This window comes from Mauremys reevesii, linkage group 1, assembly GCF_016161935.1.
Source record: "Mauremys reevesii isolate NIE-2019 linkage group 1, ASM1616193v1, whole genome shotgun sequence".
Classification (NCBI taxonomy): Eukaryota; Metazoa; Chordata; order Testudines; family Geoemydidae; genus Mauremys; species Mauremys reevesii.
Genome location: NC_052623.1, coordinates 60,224,847 through 60,244,517, shown reverse-complemented (window position 1 = coordinate 60,244,517; position 19,671 = coordinate 60,224,847). Strand labels below are relative to the sequence as shown.

Here is a 19,671-nt window from a genome sequence, read left to right as displayed (position 1 = left end):
ACTTCTTTCTCACCTGCCATTTGCACAGAAAAGCCTCCCAAACCCCACCTCTCTGCTGAATCTTAGCTTTTGAGGTGTCCCCATAACTTCCATGAAGAGCACTGTTAGCTAATCCACCAACACAGAGACTGAGTATGTTACTTCTAACATTCTAGCTCCCATCAGGCCCAAGAACAAGTGCTCCAAGTCGGAAAGAATCTCAATGTATTAGCATGAACGTACCAATAACTGAGCCACCAGGATGGCTTACACTGGCACATTTACACCACTCTGAACATCAAAGAAACAGCTGAATGCTGCAGTTATCAGGAGCGTCAAAAAATTCTACAAAATGGTGAGCTATCCCGAACCAGTAAAACACTGAAAGGAGCTCGAAAGTTGTGGCTTTCAACAGGAATTGCAGGGTCCCCAGCACCTTGCAGGATCTCATCCCATACGGGAAAATCTGAAGACATAACAGATGTCTAAAGGTGGAACTCTACTGGGAAGAAAGGGCTCTGAAGAACACACAGGAGAAAACTGGAAAACCTACGAGGAGTAGTTGGACGCAGCAAGCAAGTTTGGCAAATTGAGACGTTTCATAAAATAAAGTTAGTGATGCTATAAGATACATGATCATCTTTGAAACAGAATTTTACAAGTTTTATGCACAGCAAAATATACAATTAATATATTTTTGTGCTAATCAAACACACCCATGTTGTCTGAGCCCTAAATATAAAATTTTCCCATGTTGAGATAACTAGATTTGATTCTATATAAAAATATGATCCTTAAATATAGAGCTATTTCATGTCCGGTGTATTGGTTTTCACTTTGACCTAGAAAATGAATTTGGCAGATTTAATTTAAAATCTTTTCACAGAAGTTCCATAAAGAAGCACAAGAGAGTCACTAAGTCTGGACAGCCTGTGATTTTGAAACTCAGTAATTGATCTACAACATAGGGATCATGTTAGGTTTTGTGGACTCCAACTTCACACTGTGCAAGTAAAGGGCATAATTCATTGTAGCTTTTTCAATGCCTGGAAATTATTTGTGAACTGACAAATCATAATTCACACAATCTAACGCTGAATTTCTGAGCTGCTTGGCAAATTGGAACATCAGGGCTCCATTTATACTTATGTGGGTCTCTTGGTCATCACTGCCAATGGTGAAGAATCTCAATGACTTCATGTTCAGCGATAGGATGCTGCATTTAAATGTACTGTTCTTCATCTCTGTCATTAGTGAGCAGTGACCACTTGCCACCTTCTTCCTCTCTAAAACTGCCATGTCCCGGCAGCTTGTTTGAAGTCAGAGAAGAGAGAGACACTTGACTGATCTGATCCCAGGCAGTTAGCCTGGGTGAATCCCGTCTCCTGTCGTCCATCCCAATGTGAACACTGATTTGGGAAGGAGTCAGTGGCTTCATGTGGCCTTGAGCTTTTGCTTCATACCTTTCAGTTCCTGGCTTCTTGTAGCTAGGAAAAGTGGAATAGGAAAGTTTAGGATCACCCAACAACTTTAAGAGCCTGTGCAGAGAACTGACAACAGTGTCAGAAAATGTCAGGCTTTTCTGATTAATCATCATTAAGGCTATGACTGTGTCATGGAGGTCGCGGAAGTCATGGAATCCGTGACTTCCAGAGACCTCTGTGACTTCAGCCTGCAGCGGCTGGGAGCTGCAGGGTCTCCCCACAGATCCCAAGGTCAGTGGGGAACCCAGCAGTGTGGGCGGCGGGGTCCCCCAGAGCTCCGAGCAGCAGGGTAACCCTGCAGCTCTGAGCCACCACAGATGGGGGCTCTAGGAGCTCCAAGCCAGGGTCCCCACAGCTGCTATAGACAGTGTGTGGGCAGCTTCCCTAGGTGAACAGAACCCCAGACCAGCAGCGGGCTTGTGGCATAAGAGCAACATTTTAATTTAATTTTAAATGAAGCTTCTTAAGCATTTTGAAAATCTTATTTATTTTACAATACCGGGGCCAGCTGCTTGGGTGGCCGTGGGCCCAGCCACACTGGCTGCTGCAGAAGTCATGGAGGTCACAGGAAGTAATGGAATCTGTGACCTCCATGACAAACATGGAGCCCTAACTATCAACCACCAAATAAAATAAATGTATTTTTCTGTTGCTTTCCCTTCCCCCCCCCCCCATTTCTCTCTGGCTAATTTATAGCTGACTAAAGAAACAGAAATACTAGTATAAATCCATTGGTAACTCATTTTTAAAAAGCATCCGTTAATGATGAATTTTAATGGAACAGCTGTTTGAATGATTTGCCATCATGAGTTCATTTGGTATTCACCAAAAACCCCCACTGATCATCAACTCAGTTACTATTTAAGTGGATCTCAAATACAGCGGCACAGGTGTTGTGCCTTGTCGAAGTTTTAGCCCTTACTGAAAGAATAATAATTGCGGTAGGAATTTATCAAGCATTCTCCTTATAATGAGATGGCTCTTTTTGGGAGGGAAGGGACTAAGGATTAGATAAAATAGCCCTCAGCTAAAGGATCCTTTGGTAATTTTAAGTTTATGGCAGCCCATAGACATGTCTCTAATTTGAGCTCCAAAACCAATAGTCTAGAGTTGCTCAGTGCTTTGTGCAAAAACTTACCATTTCAGTTGCAGGGAAGATAGCACCACAGATACTGAAGAAGCTGCCATTGCAGCTGATCCCATCCAGGGCTGCAGCACAATTCCAATAGGCATGAACACTCCTACCAACGGAGAATATATCAAATCACACTCACATTACTATGAAATTTAGTCTCTTAAAATATAGAATATTCTGTCGCTTTAATTTTAAAATGGGGAAGTCCAACAGTTAAATGGACAGATAGTCCCACAGCATGACTCGTGGGAACTTCTATAAACAAGGATTTATCAACATAAATTTACATGGGGCTTTTCAAACACAGGCTCTCAGTCCTGGAGTTGGATCCAGATGGGTAGACCCTCTTGTGCCCATGAGAAGTGCTTTGTGCAGATGCCAGGGTCTGTTCCTGCATGGATCCAACTGCAGGACTGTGGCCAAAGGTACAACGTGTTATTTGTCTCTCTCTGCTACTATCGCAATAAAGCAAAGCAAACAAATGAGAAAAGCCTGTAAGGGGGGGATGAGGGAGGATTGAGGATAGAAGAGAGGACTGCTCAAAGAGGTAGGTTTTTAGGAGGGATTTGGAGAAGGAAAGTGTGCTTGATGGAGGACAACAGGAAGAGTGTTCCAAGTATTGTGATAGAAAGTAGGCAATTCGGGAGTGTGGGTGGGGGGAGAGGGAAGGAGACAGAGGAAGCAGTAAGCTGAGAGGACTATAAAATAGGGGAAAGAGAAAACAAGGATAGGAGGCAAGATTATTTAGGGCTTTGCAAATGAGACATTTGAGTCAGAAATGGGGTGACAGGAATCTGGTGGAGGAACTCAAGAAGGGGATATAGTCATAGCAGTGGGAGAGGATGTTTACCTTAGCAACAGCACTCTGGACAGACCTAAGGGGACTTTGTGAGGCAGGGAAGCTAGAAAGGAGAAAGTTACAGTAATTAAGGCAAGATGATGACAAGTGTATGAAGAAGAGGGTTAGCAGAGAGGACAGGAGGATTTTTGAGATCTGAAAAAGAAAGAAGTGACCTTTTCAGTGGTCTGATTAGCTGTGTGTCTCATTGTGCTTTACACAGTGCCTAAAAATAAAAATGTAGGGCCCAGTCCTGAGCACCTGAGTCAATGCCCTCAAGATCTGTAAGAAAGGCAGCCAGTTAGAAATGGCTGGACTGGAGGCAGATAGGCAGCCCTCTCCTGCCATCCTTCGTGTCACTTGACTTACACTGGAAGCCATCTGAGGCAGGGCTTATTTCATTGTGTTTATACAGTACTTGAATATGGGTTCAAAGGTTGGCTCACGGTGAGTATTAGGGTTCTTGTACGCATGTATAAAGACAGCCTTCAGTGCCATAGCAGAGCATCAGATTTTGATATTTTCCAGGAGCTGTAATCTTTAACACACCCCTGGGAGGCAGACCGTAATTATTATCTCACTCTGACTGGTGGAGTTTGTGTGATTTGCCCAAGGCTGCACAACCAATGGGATTCAGGGTTGCTGTAGCCATGTTGGTCCCAGGATATGAGAGACACAAGGTGGGTGAAGTAATATCTTTTATTGGACCAGCTTCTGTCAAGGGAAGGGACAAACTTTTGAGCTTCACAAAGCTTTCCTTCAGGCATGGGGAAGGTAACCAGAGCATCTATGTTAAATACAAGTCAGGACAGATTGTTAAGCATGCTGGGTTCACTCGTGCTGTAGGAGACCACTTTAAAAAAAGCACACTAAAAGCTATGGACTTAACAGAGACACTGGCTTTATGGCTCACTACAACAATTTGTAACACAACTTACTACTGGCTAATCCTTAACTGTCCACTTCATTTTAAGTGGTCTCACTTGTGTGAACCCCTTATGCTCAAAAATCTGTCCCATCTCGTATTTGGCTGTGACATTCTGTATACCTTCCCCACACCTGAAGGAGAGCTCAATGAAGTTCAAAAGCTTGTCCCTTCCACCAGCAGAAGTTGGTCTAGTAAAAGATTATCTCGCCTACCTTGCCTCTCCCAACAAATTGGAGTCAGATCTGAGAGCACGACTCAGAAGCTCTTTGACAAGCTGAGTGCCAGCAGTCACCTACCTGCCGCTATAGGTATCCCAAGCAGATTATAAATTAAGGCAAGGACCAGATTTATTCGTATTCTTCTTACTGTCCTCTTTGATAGATGAATACTAGCCACCACATCCAGTAAGTCATTCTGCAAGACAAAAGCACAGTGAGACAGTTCTTCACAGCCCCACCCATGCACATTTCTCAGAACTGACCCAAGGAAAAAGATTACGTTGACCAACTGAGCTCACTCGAATAAGAACGACATCCGCAGCTTCAATGGCAACATCCGTGCCTGTTCCAATAGCAATGCCAACGTCCGCTCCAGCCAATGCCGGGGAATCGTTGACTCCATCTCCAACCATGGCAACCTTCTTCCCTTCATTCTGGAGTTCCTGAACCTTTGCGACTTTGTGAGAGGGCAGAACCTCAGCAAAGACCTTTTTGATGCCAACCTACAAGAAGAAAAAGGAGAAAAAACCCAGTAGAGTAGAAGGTATAGGTGAGCCTTCTGATATACCTTAACCATGGAAAAGAAAGATTAAAAAGTGATGATTATTCTGGGTCAAACTTGCAAGGAACAGTGGAGTCCCCCATGCTTGAACTCCACTGACGGCTACACTATCAAATTGCGTGGACTCTGAAGGGCAACACAATTTTCAGACAATGGGACTGAATGCAGTCACCCCCAGAGTGGCAGCTGCAGAGATTACAGGCTCCAGCAAGCAAAGCTCCTCCTTGACTCAGGCATTGCCTAGTACTGCAGGTCCTACTGTAGGGCTTCCTTGGCAGAACATACCAGGGAAGTGCTCTAAGGGTTAACTCAGTCATTTTCTAACCAGGTAAGTATTGATGTCCTTTGGCATCCCCCGTCCCCCATTATTATGTATTAGGTAGGTTACTGTAGCACCTAGGAGTCCCAGTCAGAGGCCAGGACCCCATTGTGCCAGGTGCTGTACAAACAGTCCCTGCCACAAAGAGCTTATAATGTAAGTATAAGACCAGAGACAACAGAGTGATATAGATAGATGGAGGATTACGAGCCTTTCACTTCACACGTAACATAGGAGTCATAGACAACAGGCGTCTATATTAGTAAATAGAGTGAAACCTTCATTATTCGAAGGTCTCAGGAAAACATCATTATACAAGGAGAATTACAAGTGTTGTGCATGAGCAAAAGAAAGCTGACGTTACTGTAACAGACAAGGTGATTACGTACCACACTATTGTCCAGTTTTGCTATTTGGTGGATTACTTAAATGAGTAATTGAAGGTAACAGTAGGAGCAATAGTAAGAAAGAAGGAGAGTAAAACAGAGGGAAAGATGGGAGCACCAGAGGGAGAGAAAACACAGACAGGGTAGAAGAGTGGCTAAGTAGAGCGATGATGTAGCTATACCTTGGTAGGCGACATCTATGGGCTCTGATCAGATACATCTTATATAAGCCGCTGTCTGTGCTTTAGAAAGCAACCATTAGTAGTAACAACTCTGCCTAAGGGGCTGATCCTGTTACCACTGAAGTCAACAGCAAAACTCCCATTAACTTTAGAGGAAGCAGGACAGGGCCCGAAAGGAATTTTCCTACGTCACCAGCAGGAACACTACCTTTAAGTGAAGGAAGCAGGAGGCTAACCGTTATGGGGGAAATCACTGTCAAAAACCTAAAGCCTGCATTAGTCTTTTTTCTCTTGGGAGCTTTTGCGAACTGTCCTAGGACTCACTTATTTGAACAGGACTTCATAGTATGCCCAGCTTACTGCTCACTTCCAGTTCATTTAGCAACTTCCTTCTTGGCACCATCAAAATGGTTTTAAGAAGCTGTGCCTATGGCTCATAAAGTCACAAGAAAAGACTGCAAAGGGGCACAGCAACTACTGCCGGGGCCTGAGCACCCACTGAGCGGTGCTGAATGCTCATTTGCTCTTCCATGGGAGCTGATGGAAGCTCTGAGACTCCCTTGTCTGCTAGCTCCCACTGTAACTCGATTGCATGAGCCTACCTCAGGGGTAGGCAACCTATGGCATGGGTGCCGCAGGTGGCACGCGAGCTGATTTTCAGTGGCACTCACATTGCCCGGGTCCTGGCCACTGGTCCGGGGGGCTCTGCATTTTAATTTAGTTTTAAATGAAGCTTCTTAAACATTTTAAAAACCTTATTTACTTTACATACTGCAATAGTTTCGTTATATATTATAGACTTATAGAAAGAGACCTTATAAAAATGTTAAAATGTATTACTGGCACGCGAAACCTTAAATTAGAGTGAATAAATGAAGACTCGGCACACCACTGCTGAAAGGTTGCCGACCCCTGGCCTATCTAATTGTTAAACTCATGGGAGTAGAGATTGTCTTTTTCCCTCCATTGTGTAAAACATCTTGCACATCTATGCGAAGGCTAAAATAAGTAACAACACAGTTCACTGCCCCAGGCTGAGTGTTTAGAACTGACAATGTATTTGTTTTAATACAAAAGAAGAGTACCTGAGTAGCAATTGCTTTTGCAGTTTTTCTGTTGTCCCCCGTTATTAGCACCACGTCAATTCCCATATTTTGCAGGGTGTGCACAGCGAGCGCTGCCTCCTGTTTGACGGTATCGGCTATCACGATCATTCCACACAACGCACCTTCAGAAGGAAACAGTCTCAGTTAATTAAACAGCTGCAGAAAGGCATGGAAAGCAAAACAGGGCCACAGGCATGTCTAAACTGCAACTGGGAAGTGTGGCTGCAGCACGTGGAGATGTACCCAAGCTGCCTTTGATCTAGCTAGCTCAATTCACAATAGTAGTGAAGCTGCAGCAGCATGGACAAGCCCCACCTGCCCAGGGCCTTGGGTACATACTCTATTGGCCCCACCCGTGCCGCTGCTATTGTAACTCAAGCTAGCTTTGATCTGGCTACATCAAAAACTTGCTCAGGTATGTCCACACATGCTGCAATAACACCTCCGGATTGCAACGTAGACACATCTCAAAGGTGCTAGTGTGATTCCCCCACCCTGCCCCTGCTTGTAAGTAAATAAATGTAGGACTATCAAATACATTACTTCAGCATTTATAATATTTTGCGTCACACACACACACACACACACACACACACACACACACACACACACACACACACACACACACACACACCCCTGACTATATGCTTCTGACATTTAACATCTTTATTATTCCAGTCCTGGTTGGCTTTCATGCATGCAGTGCCAAAATGGCCCATATGAGGTGATGGTTTTCTGATGACTTAGGCCAGAAATTGGACTGGTAGTGTCATTCAAAGCTGGACTTGAATGCATGTCTCCAGAGGGAAGGAGCCACCTGTCTTTTGCGCCACCTACCTCCTTAGCAGATGGCTTTCTCTCAGAAATTTTTTTTCTTTTTATAACATTACATTTGTCCTTTACCCGAGATAGCCTTGCTGAAAGTTGCATGCCTGCTGCCTGCCATGCCAGTCTGAAATATTTCACGTTGACAAGTACTGCAAGTTGTATTTCAAAAATCAAGGGCTTGTCTGAAATGAGTCGCAGCCCCCAACTCTTTAATTATAGTCACTATTGGTGGTGGAATAATGGTCAATCAAGGATTTTTTTTTTAAAGCCCTGTGTTACGGTGAGAAAGGGTAATAAGTCAAGAGTGGTGATGGGGTGGGGGAAGGGTGATCTCTCAATGGCAGGCCCAGCAACTGTAGAGCAAGTCCCTCAGTTTAATGCTGCTGGGGGAAAAAAAAAAAATAAAGGGCATTGAGTCTCGCTGGACCCACTACTGATAATGGGCAGCAGGCTGAAAAGTAGAAGTGTCTGCAAGAATAGCTCTACGGGCGCGACAGGATCAGACCAGAATGATGAATTAATATTTATGTAACAAAGCCCAGAGGCCTCCTGTCAGGATCAGGAGACCATTGTGTTAGATACTGTACAAACATAAGCAGCAGACACATGACCTGCCCCAAAGAATTTACAATCCATTATTATTCTTTGTACTTTAGTAGCGCTCAGGACTACAGTCATGGACTAGGGTCCCACGGTGCTACCCACAAGCCCCAAAGACTTCACAATCTAATCCAGCTTTTATTTTGTGTTTCAACAATATAAAGAATGCTCACGTTCGACCACGAAACATTTGAACAGGTGATAAGGGATTGAACAGGTCACCTTGTGATCCTTCAGATGACAATGTGAAGGCAGGACGGAAGCAGGTTTGCAAGCTGAGTTCTGTATTGGCAGCATCACTTTTCAGGATGATGGTTCCAACCAAAAGGAGGCTCAGAAATTACTATTTAATTAAAGCCATTTTGCGGATTACACATTACACACTCACAGTTCACAAACAACTTATGGCCAGAAGGTAAGTAGCCTCTTGTCACTCTAACTTAGAAAGACACCCCTGAAAGTAATAAATATCTGGTTCAAGCAGGATTACCTGCAGGGTCAGTGTCAATGTGATGTGGAATTTATGTTTTCACTGAGTCATATCAAAGAATTTTAATTACCATCTATAGCCACCAATATGGCTGTCTGTCCTTTCATTTCATGGCCTGTCATTGCATCATTAACATCACTGGATATAAGCAAGCCGTTCCGTCTCATCCATTCACGATTTCCAATCAGAACTGAGTATGTCAGAGGGGCTGCTGCACCTGTGGTAAACAGAAATAAAAACCAGGAGGAACTTAAATAACCATCCACAAGCCAGAAGGAGAAACCTCTGCAGATGGGTAAAGTAAGATTAGGGTGCAATCAGTCACTAAACCGCTTCATCTTAAAAAGAGATGTGCAGCTACTCTGGAAACTATGACAGACTTAAACCTTATGATGATCTGCTCTGGCAGTGGTGATGTCTGGAATTTTCTATTATACATCAATGATCCTGTAGCCTTGTACATGGATTGAGACTTGCCTTGGTTTGGATTAGCAACAAAAACTAGACAGTGTTACTCTCCTATTCTGCCAAGACCGACTGGAACGCTACCAGCACTTCATATTATAAAGCTCTTTTCTACTTTAGATTCCAATCCTGAAAACACTTATGCACACCGGTATCTTTATGCATGTGAACAGTCCCCTTGAGCTCAGAGGAATTATTCATGGGCATAAAGACACTCATGCACAAAAGTGTTTGCAGGACCAGGGCCGTAGATATCCCAATTACATTTTTCCAATGGTTTTTCACACAAGGCTATAGCAGAAGTAATGTTGGGAGTGGGAAGTAATGAGGAGTGCACAGGAGAGAAAATGATCTGGTAATGGAAAAAAAATGTTTCAAGACTTTAAAGAAGGAGCAAGATAGATTCCACAGCCTGAAAACAAATCTTGGTACCTATTCATCTTCCACAATGAGATCAACTGAACTGTCAACAGCAAAATCTTAGTAGACAAAATGTGTTTTACAAGGGGTGTAACTATAATTCTATATCTAAAATAAACATTTATCCCAAGGATACGTGTGCACCCATTCAATGGTGCCTTTCATTAAGCACTTTAAGTGATATTTGAGAAGATTACCATGTACACTTAATCCATAAGTGTAGCATGGGCTAAAAAGTGGCACAAGGGCAGCAAGGCAAGAGGATAGGCCAAAGTGGGGACTGTTCTAGGGGGAACTTAGGGTGACCAGACGTCCCGATAAAATTGGGACCGTCCCGATATTTAGTCCTGCGTCCCGACCGATCTTTGGTCAGGACGCAATTTGTCCCGATATTTCGTTCCACTGGCAGCAATCGCCTTATTTATTTATTTATTTTGCTGCTCCGCCAGCAGCACTGGACTCCCCCCACACACCTCGCTGCTCTGCCGGCAGCACTCGGCTCCCCCCCCACACACAGACACACACCTCGCTGCTCCGCTGGCAGCACTCGGCTCCCCCCCCCATACACACACACCTCGCTGCTCCGCGGGCAGCACTCGGCTCCCCCGCCACACACACACACCTCGCTGCTCCGCTGGCAGCACTCAGCTCCCCCCCCCACACACACACACACCTTGCTGCTCTGCCGGCAGCACTAGGCTCCCCCCCCGACACACAAACACCTCGCTGCTCCGCTGGCAGCACTCGGCTCCCCGCCCCACACACACACCTTGCTGCTCTGCCGGCAGCACTCGCTCCCACACACACACACCTCGCTGCCCCCCACACACACCTCGCTGCTCTGCCGGCAGCACTCGGCTCCCCCCCCACACACACACACACACCTCGCTGCTCCGCCGCAGCACTCGGCTCCCTCGCCCGCCCTACACACACACACACACACACACTGCTGCTCCACCGGCAGCACTCGGCTCCCTCCCCCGCCCTACACACACACACGCACACATCGCTGCTCCACCGGCAGCACTCGGCTCCCCCTCTCCCCCCACCTCGCTGCTCCGCCAGCAGCACTCGGCCCCATACACACACCTCGCTGCTCCGCTGGCAGCACTCGGCTCCCCCCACACACACACACACCTCGCTGCTCTGCCGGCAGCACTCGGCTCCCACCCCCACACACACACACCTCGCTGCTCCGCCGGCAGCACTCGGCTCCCCCACACACACACACACACCTCGCTGCTCCACCGGCAGCACTCGGCTCCCACACACACACACCTGCTGCTCTGCCAGCAGCACACACACCTCGCTGCCACACACCTCGCTGCTCCGCTGGCAGCACTCGCCCCGCCCCACACACCTTGCTGCCACACACACCTCACACACCTCGCTGCTCCGCCGCAGCACTCTCCCCGACACACACACACACACACCTTGCTGCTCCGCCGCAGCACTCGGCTCCCACACACACACCTCGCTGCTGCTGCTCCAGCAGCACTTGCTTTTTTTTTCCTCCCCTCATGTGTCCCAATATTTTCTCCCTCTCATCTGGTCACCCTACGGGAACTACACTGCAGATTAGCAAATTGTGCTCTCCCCCATCTTTCTCGCCTCTTCAAATGGAGCTTCCTGTTTTGTTTCCATGTGGTATGAAGTCTGAATAAGAAATACCTTGATATACTGGGGAGGGTTCAGAGAAGAGCCACAAGAATGATTAAAGGATTGGACAACATGCCTTATAGTGATAGCTAAATAGATTGAGCTTCTTGAGTCTAACAAAGAGAAGGTTAAAGAGTGACTTGGTCACAATCTTTCAGTACCTACATGGGGAACAAGTGTTTGATATCGGGCTCGTCAATCTAGCAGACTGAGGTGTAATGCGATCCAACGGCTAGAAGCTGAACTAGACAAATTTTGACTAGAAATAAGGTGTAAATTTTTAACAGTGGGGGCAAATAACTGCTGAACAATTTACCAAGGGTTGCGGTGAATTCTCCATCGCTGACAATTCATAAATCACGATTGCGTGTTTTGATAAAAAATATGCTCTAGTTCAAACAGGAATTAAGTTAGGGAAGTTTTATGGCCTGTGTTATACAGGAAGTCAGACTCGATGACGGTAGCTCTTTTTCTCCTTAGAATCTATGAATCTTACTACCTATTTGTCACATGTGTTTGCAAAGCACTCATCATTGTAGTATCTAAGTACTCAGCTAGCTTTCCAGCCACATTAAGAAAAAATAATACTGCTTTTCTCCCAATTATACATTTTAGCTACTTTGTGTTTTCTAACATAATCCCACCTTCTCTGCTGCAGGAAGCAAGTTCTAATTGTATATAACTATTTCACAATGGCTGAGATTGTTGATTTAGCAAATCTCTCCTTGTAGCTGACTATCTGCTTTGAGGGCAGACATACCATCAGATTCAGAGACCATGATCGATGAACTGTGTCCCAGCGAAATCGTGCCGACACTGCTCAGGTAAGCATTCTGCTCGTTCACACTCTGCTCACTCTGGCCCAGTACAGCTTCCACGCTGCGGACTTTACAGCTGATTCCACAGCCTGGGACTGCCTGAAAATCTGTGCAGTATCCCAGGCTCTCCGTGCCAAGTTCCTGCAAACATAAATAATAATAATAATAATTATGAGAACTTGTAACACACTTTGAATCATCAAAGTGATGCACAAATATCAGCTAATTCATTCTCAAAACACCACAGGGAAGTTGGTCTCCTCCTCCTCCTTTTACAGAGAGGTAACAGAGAGAAAGGTTAAGTGATTTGCTGGAAGCTACATGCAGCATCAGTGTCAGAATGGGGACTGGAAGTCAGAAGTTCTGGTTTCTAATGCTATTATTAGATGTCTAGAAACAAGGATCACCATACCAGATCAGAGGTCCGTCTATTCCAGTGACCCATCAGTTAATATCAGATTCTGCAGAAAAAAAAAACCCCATAATGGAAAACCTGCCCATAAACAAGTACCAGGACGCTACATGGTTGCCCTGTGCCCCAAGTGTGACTGTTTAGAGGTGGATCAAAAAGCTATGAGGAATATAATCTACCACTACACCATGCTGCCTCTTGGAAGGATCAACTTTCAACTACACTGTAGGGGAGTACGAGCTTTTTTTTTTTTTTTTTTTAAATGACTACAGTTAAAAAAACCCAACTTATTTAATACTTAAAAGCTACTAGTTTGCCCGAGAGACTAAGAAACAGCTTGTCTGTGGTGCTCTTTTTGGGACTTTTTAAGAAAATGGAGTCTTATGATAACAGCCTTTATTATCAAATCAGAGGGAGAAGTTAAAGAATGGGGTATGTACCCCATAGAGGCCCTGAATGGATTATTGTGTGCCTGAGAGGCCAGTTATGTTACCTGGCTGCCCCTGTCTACACTATGGGATTATTCCGATTTTACATAAACCGGTTTAGCAAAACAGATTGTATAAAATCGAGTGCGTGCGGCCACACAAAACACATTAAATCGGTGGTGTGCTTCCACGGTCCGAGGCTAGCGTCGATTTCTGGAGCGTTGCACTGTGGATAGCTATCCCGTAGCTATCCCATAGTTCCCGCAGCCTCCTCCGCCCCTTGGAATTTCCGGGTTGAGATCCCAGTGCCTGATGGGGCAAAAATCATTGTCGCGGGTGGTTCTGGGTACAGCCTCACCCCTCCCTCCCTGAAAGCAGCAGACAACCGTTTCGCGCCTTTTTTGCTTGGTGAACTGTGCAGACGCCATAACACAGCAAGCATGGACCCTGCTCAGCTCAATACCGCAATCGTGGATGTTTTAAACACCTCGCGCACTCTCGTGCAGTATATGGTGAACCAGGACCTTCAAACCGAGGCGAGGAGGAGGCGGATACGGCAGCGCGGCGATGACAGTGATGAGGACGTAGACACAGAATTCTCTCAAACCGCGGGCCCCTGCGCTTTAGAGATCCTGATGGTAATGGGGCAGATTCTATCCATTGAACGCCGATTTTGGGCCCGGGAAACAAGCACTGACTGGTGGGACCGCATTGTGTTGCAGGTGTGGGACGATTCCCAGTGGCTGCGAAACTTTCGCATGCGTAAGGGCACTTTCATGGAACTTTGTGACTTGCTTGCCCCTGCCCTGAAACGCCATAATACCAAGATGAGAGCAGCCCTCACAGTAGAGAAGCGAGTGGCGATAGCCCTGTGGAAGCTTGCAACGCCAGACAGCTACCGGTCAGTCGGGAATCAATTTGGAGTTGGAAAATCTACTGTGGGGGCTGCTGTGATGCAAGTAGCCAAAGCAATCACTAAGCTGCTGCTACGAAAGGTTGTGACTCTGGGAAACGTGCAGGCCATAGTGGATGGCTTTGCTGCACTGGGATTCCCTAACTGTGGGGGGGCGATAGATGGAACCCATATCCCTATCTTGGCACCGGAGCACCAGGGCACCCAGTACGTAAACCGGAAGGGGTACTTTTCAATGGTGCTGCAAGCACTGGTGGATCACAAGGGACGTTTCACCAACATCCACATGGGATGGCCAGGGAGGGTTCATGACGCTCGCGTATTCAGAAGCACTACTCTGTTTAAATGGCTGCAGCAAGGGAATTACTTCCCAGATCAGAAATTAACAGTTGGGGATGTTGAAATGCTTGTCGTTATCCTGGGGGACCCAGCCTACCCCTTGATGCCATGGCGCATGAAGCCATACACAGGCAGCCTGGACAGTGGTCAGGATCTGTTCAATTACAGGCTGAGCAAGTGCAGAATGGTGGTGGAATGTGCATTTGGCCATTTAAAGGCGCGCTGGCGCACATTACTGACTCGCTCAGACCTCAGCCAAACCAATGTCCCCTATGTTATTGCTGCTTGCTGTATTCTCCACAATCTCTGTGAGAGTAAGGGGGAGACCTTTATGGCGGGGTGGGAGGCTGAGGCAAATCACCTGGCCGCTGATTACGCGCAGCCAGACACCAGGGAGATTAGAAGAGCACACCAGGAAGCGGTGCGCATCAGAGAAGCTTTGAAAATGAGCTTCATCAATGGCCAGGGTACAGTGTGACTGCTGTGTTTGTTGATGAACACCCAACCCCCTTGATTGACTCATTCCCTGTAAGCAACTCACCCTCCCCCTTCGAGTACAGCTTACTTATGCAAATAAAGGCACTATATTTTAAAAATCATGATTTATTTATTAATTCATTAATTCATTATAAAAAGAGGGAGAGAAGTAAGGGTGTGGTTTGGGAGGAGGATAGGAGGGATGGAGAAGGGCAGTAAAAAAATTTCACATTAATGACAGCCTTCTGGTTGGGCTGTCCACGGGGGTGGAGTGGGCGGGTGCACGGAGCCTCCCCCCACGCGTTCTTACACGTCTGGGTGAGGAGGATGTGGAACATGGTGAGGGTTGAGGGTGGTTATACAGGGGCTGCAGCGGCACTCTGTGATCCTGCTGCCGTTCCTGAAGCTCCACCAGACGCCGGAGCATGTCAGTTTGATCACGCAGCAGCCCCAAAGTTGCATCCCGCCACCGCTGATCTTCCTGCCGCCACCTCTGATTTTCCTGCCGGTCTTCCTGCCGCCACCTCTCATCTCGGGTGTCTCTCCTGTCCTCACGTTCACTGGCATCTTTCCTGTAATTTGATACCACGTCCTTCCACTCATTCAGATGAGCTCTTTCCTTGCGTGTAACTTCCATAATATCCGAGAACATTTCATCTCGCGTCTTCTTTTTCCTCCGCCTTATCTGGGCTAGCCTTTGGGATGGAGTAGGGAGGCTTGAAAAATTTGCAGCTGCATGAGGGAGAGAAGTATTTAAAAAGATACATTTTACAGAACAATGGTTATACTCTTTCACAGTGAACAGCACTATTCACCTTACATAGCACATGTGATTTCCCTACAAGGTTGCATTTTTCATCTTAATACTGAGTGCCCGCAGCTCTGGGGTTACAGATCTCACAGACACAGGTCCGGGCATCAGAATTCAGCTTGCATGCGGCCATGGTAAGCCACTGTCTTTCGGCTTCTGCAGTGATTTACCCCTCCCCCCAACGCGTGGCTAATACCATGCTAGCTCCCTGCTAATCAACACCCTTCCCCGCCCCCCCCTCCCCCCCACTGCCTGTCTGGTAGCTTGGGGAAGATCCCCGCTGACCAAACACGAAAAAGATCATCGGCATTTCACTGCCTTGCCCAGAAACCTTCTGCAAAGGCTTCTGGAGTACCTCCAGGAGCGCTTCATCGAGATGTCCCTGGAGGATTTCCGCTCAATCCCCAGACACATTAACAAACTTTTCTAATTAACTATACTGTCAGTGAATGCATCCCAAGTCCTCAGGGCAAATCAATCATTAAAAAACGCTTGCTTAAAAAACAATCTTTGATATTTGCAAAGGTACACTCACCAGAGGTCCCTTCCATGGCTTCATTGTCTGGGGTAGTGGGTTGGGAGGGTAATTCCGTCAGGGTGAGAAAAAGCTCCTGGCTGTTGGGGCTCACGGAGTGCTGTGTGCTCTCTGCAAGGTCGTCCTCCTCACCTTCTTCATCGTCATCTTCCCCATCCGCATAATCCTCAGACATGGCAGAGATTACAACCCCCACTTCGGAATCCACGGACAGGGGTGGGGTACTTGTGGCGCAGCCCCCTAAAATTGCATGCAGCTCAGCGTAGAAGCGGCATGTTTTTGGCCCTGCCCCGGACCTTCTGTTTGCTTCTTTGGTTTTCTGGTAGGCTTGTCTGAGCTCCTTGACTTTCACTCTGCACTGCAGTGAGTCCCTGGTGTGGCCTTTATCCGTCATAGACCTTGCAATTCTTTCAAATACTTTTTCATTTCGTCTTTTTGAACGCAGTTCTGTTAGCACTGAATCCTCTCCCCAGATAGCGATCAGATCCAGTACCTCCCGTGCAGTCCATGCTGGGGCTCTTTTTCAATTCTCAGGAGACTGCATTGTTACCTGTGCAGATGAGCTGTGCGTGGTCACCTGTGCTGATGAGCTCTCCACGCTGGGGAAGCAGGAAATGAATTTCAAAAGTTCGCGGGGCTTTTCCTGTTTATCTGGCCAGTGCATCAGAGTTCAGAATGCTGTCCAGAGCGGCCACAGTGGTGCACTGTGGGATACCGCCCGGAGGCCAATACCGTCGATTTGCGGCCACACTAATCCTATTCCGATATGTTAATCCCGATATTAGCGCTACTCCTCTCGTCGGGGAGGAGTACAGAAACTGATTTAAAGAGCCATTAAAATCGATATAAGGGGCCTCTTAGTGTGGACGGGTGTGGCATTAAATCGGTTTAACGCTCCTAAAACCGGTTTAAACGCGTAGTGTAGACCAGGCCAGGCAGGCTGAACTGATCACGAAGCCCAGCTGGGCAGGAGCAGGCGGGTTAGTACGCACAGAGGAAGTTTGTAGCAGACGGGAGTGGCAAGGAGAGTCTGCAATCACTTTCTGGGAACAGAGATAGTGAGGAGGAAGCTGGGGTGGGAGGAGAATAAGCTCTGGGATCCTTGCCCTGGAAGGAGGGTCAACCTAGGGAAGTTGCAGAGAAGAGAGCCTGAGAAAGACTGGTAGGAAGGAGCCCAGGGAAACAGCAGCAAGTGGGACTGTGCCAGACCGTGGCTGCTGGTTATATGGTCCCTGTACTGGAATCCGGTGTAGTGGGAGGGCCTGGGTGTCCCTATCAGCCATGGTAAGGTGGCATGAGTCTGGAGAAGTGAACATTAGAAAGCCCTGAGGCCAGGGTGTGAGAACCACAGGGCCCAGAGTCAGGGGCCAGAGACATGACACAAGGTCTTGGAATTATTTGTTGGACTTTTGTTTGTTGAACTTTGTTACCCTGAAAGGGGAGGACATAAATATTGTGGCCTGGCCAGAGGGCCGAGTTACGGAAGAGAGACCAATGGAGCAACCATCAGGAGGGGGCACCATATGGGGAGAGAGCCACTAAGCCATGCCTGGCCACGAGGAGGTGTTCCTGCAGTGAGTGAACCACTTCACAGGTTGCCAAGACCATTTTTTATAACTCTAAATTTATAAAGAGGAAATAGTCAAATTATAAAGCTAATGGACCCTAATAATTTCCAAGGTATTCACTGAATTCAACAGAGCTACCCATGGCCTATTGAGCAGTCTAGCGATAGTTTAGAAATGCCAGTGGATATACTACAAATATATGCAAATAGGTAAGGGCCATACAAGCAAGCTATGGTCAGGGGATGAGTGAGGCATGTGATATTATAGAAGTGACTCATGCACAAGAAAGAGTAGATTCAGAAACAGAAACCAGGAGAAGACAGTCCATTTAAAAAATATAAGGCAGGCATCCAGATCATTACCAGCTAGAATTCTTCTCCTTCCAAGTAGGCATTTTAATTTTCTAAGTGATTACCCCTAAAGGTTTATACTAGATGTGCTGGATATTCATATTGTTGCCAAATTTATCTTTTCATAAGTCAGTTAACATCGGCCAGTAGCCCAGTGGCTTTTATGTAAGCATAAGGGGAGGCTGTTATTTATGATTGCCTTCCTTTTGTGTTTGACGTTGTGTTTTCATTCTTCCTGAAGTATTAGGGAAACACATGCCACAGATGGTATTTGCGGATTTGCATAGAGATGGGTAATCTCAGAGACTAGCCACTTTCATTTGTCAAACTCAAGGGCTCACAATTCATGTGATACTTGGGTTTGTTAAAATCTTTCTGGCTAAATTTAGTGATCAGATAAATAACTTATAGAACTGGCTACTGTCAGGCAACGTGACGGTGTAGGAAGGGACAATGCAGGTTTCTTGTGAATTATTAAATTGAATCACAATTCCACCTGTCCATAGTCCATTCCATGTTCTAGGTACCCATTCTCTGTATTTATCTGGAAGTTTATACTAGGTGGCGGTTGCCAAGGCAACTGAATTATTACAGTAGCATCTAGAAGCTCCAACAAAGATCCCCATTGTGTCAGACACTGTAACAAACATTGTGAGAGACAGTCCCTGCCCTAAAGGTCTTATGATCTAAATAAGACAGACAAAGTGTGAGAGGTGAAGTGACTTGCCCAGGGTCACCCATCAGATCAGTGCCAGAAACTGAATTAGAACACAGGTCTCTGAACTCTCAGCTCAGTGCTCTTCCCACTAAGCCAGGCAGTTCCTTGTAACACCACCAGTTATAAATCATAGTGTAAAACTCTCCCCACCTGCAGCTCAATTACCCATTATTAAAAGTCATTAAAAGCTTGGCCAGAATAAATGCTGCACTGTAACCTGAAGGTCACCATACTCAGACTCTGGCAAATCCTCAAGGGAAAGCAGATTCCAGATGAACTGGCCTTTTATTAAGAAGACCTGTCATCAGCCAGAGGAAGTTTAAAACCTGGAACTGACAGTGAGAACAACTTAGCAGATCCTAACTCCCATGGTAGGAAGCATGTAACATCCTGCAAATCTCCAGGTTAATTACTAGCTTACACAGCTGGAAGTGTGACTCTACCCACAATGCAACAGTACTAACATCTTTCACTTAGGTCAGGCAGGGAACTATGTTCATTGCAGACGCTAAGATTCTATTCACAACCAGGAATGGAAAGTGCGAATCCCAGGTCTAAATCATTCTTTAAACAGAAGCAAGAAGCTAGGGCTTGCCATTTCCTGACCATCACCAGGCTGGAAACCACATTCTCAGTGCTGTTCATAAACCTGGTTTTTCTAAGTGCTACTGCCCACGATCAGATTTAAGGTCCTAATGGTTTG

At 46.3% G+C, this 19,671-nt stretch overlaps 1 protein-coding gene across 3 annotated transcripts in view; it reads right to left on the bottom strand.

The window, feature by feature from the left end:
- Positions 1 to 1,017: 1,017 nt before the first annotated feature.
- The window catches only part of ATP7B (ATPase copper transporting beta), an 84,806-nt gene continuing 66,152 nt past the window's right edge, over positions 1,018 to 19,671 (bottom strand). For all 3 annotated transcript variants that reach the window (XM_039540523.1, XM_039540533.1, XM_039540513.1), the window contains 7 exons: positions 12,360 to 12,558; positions 9,126 to 9,272; positions 7,117 to 7,259; positions 4,882 to 5,085; positions 4,661 to 4,778; positions 2,602 to 2,704; positions 1,018 to 1,466 (listed from right to left, as the gene is read on the bottom strand). In XM_039540523.1, coding sequence (XP_039396457.1) covers positions 1,202 to 1,466; positions 2,602 to 2,704; positions 4,661 to 4,778; positions 4,882 to 5,085; positions 7,117 to 7,259; positions 9,126 to 9,272; positions 12,360 to 12,558 — 1,179 coding nt within the window. In that variant the 3' untranslated portion in view covers positions 1,018 to 1,201. The remainder of the gene's footprint in view (positions 1,467 to 2,601; positions 2,705 to 4,660; positions 4,779 to 4,881; positions 5,086 to 7,116; positions 7,260 to 9,125; positions 9,273 to 12,359; positions 12,559 to 19,671) is intronic.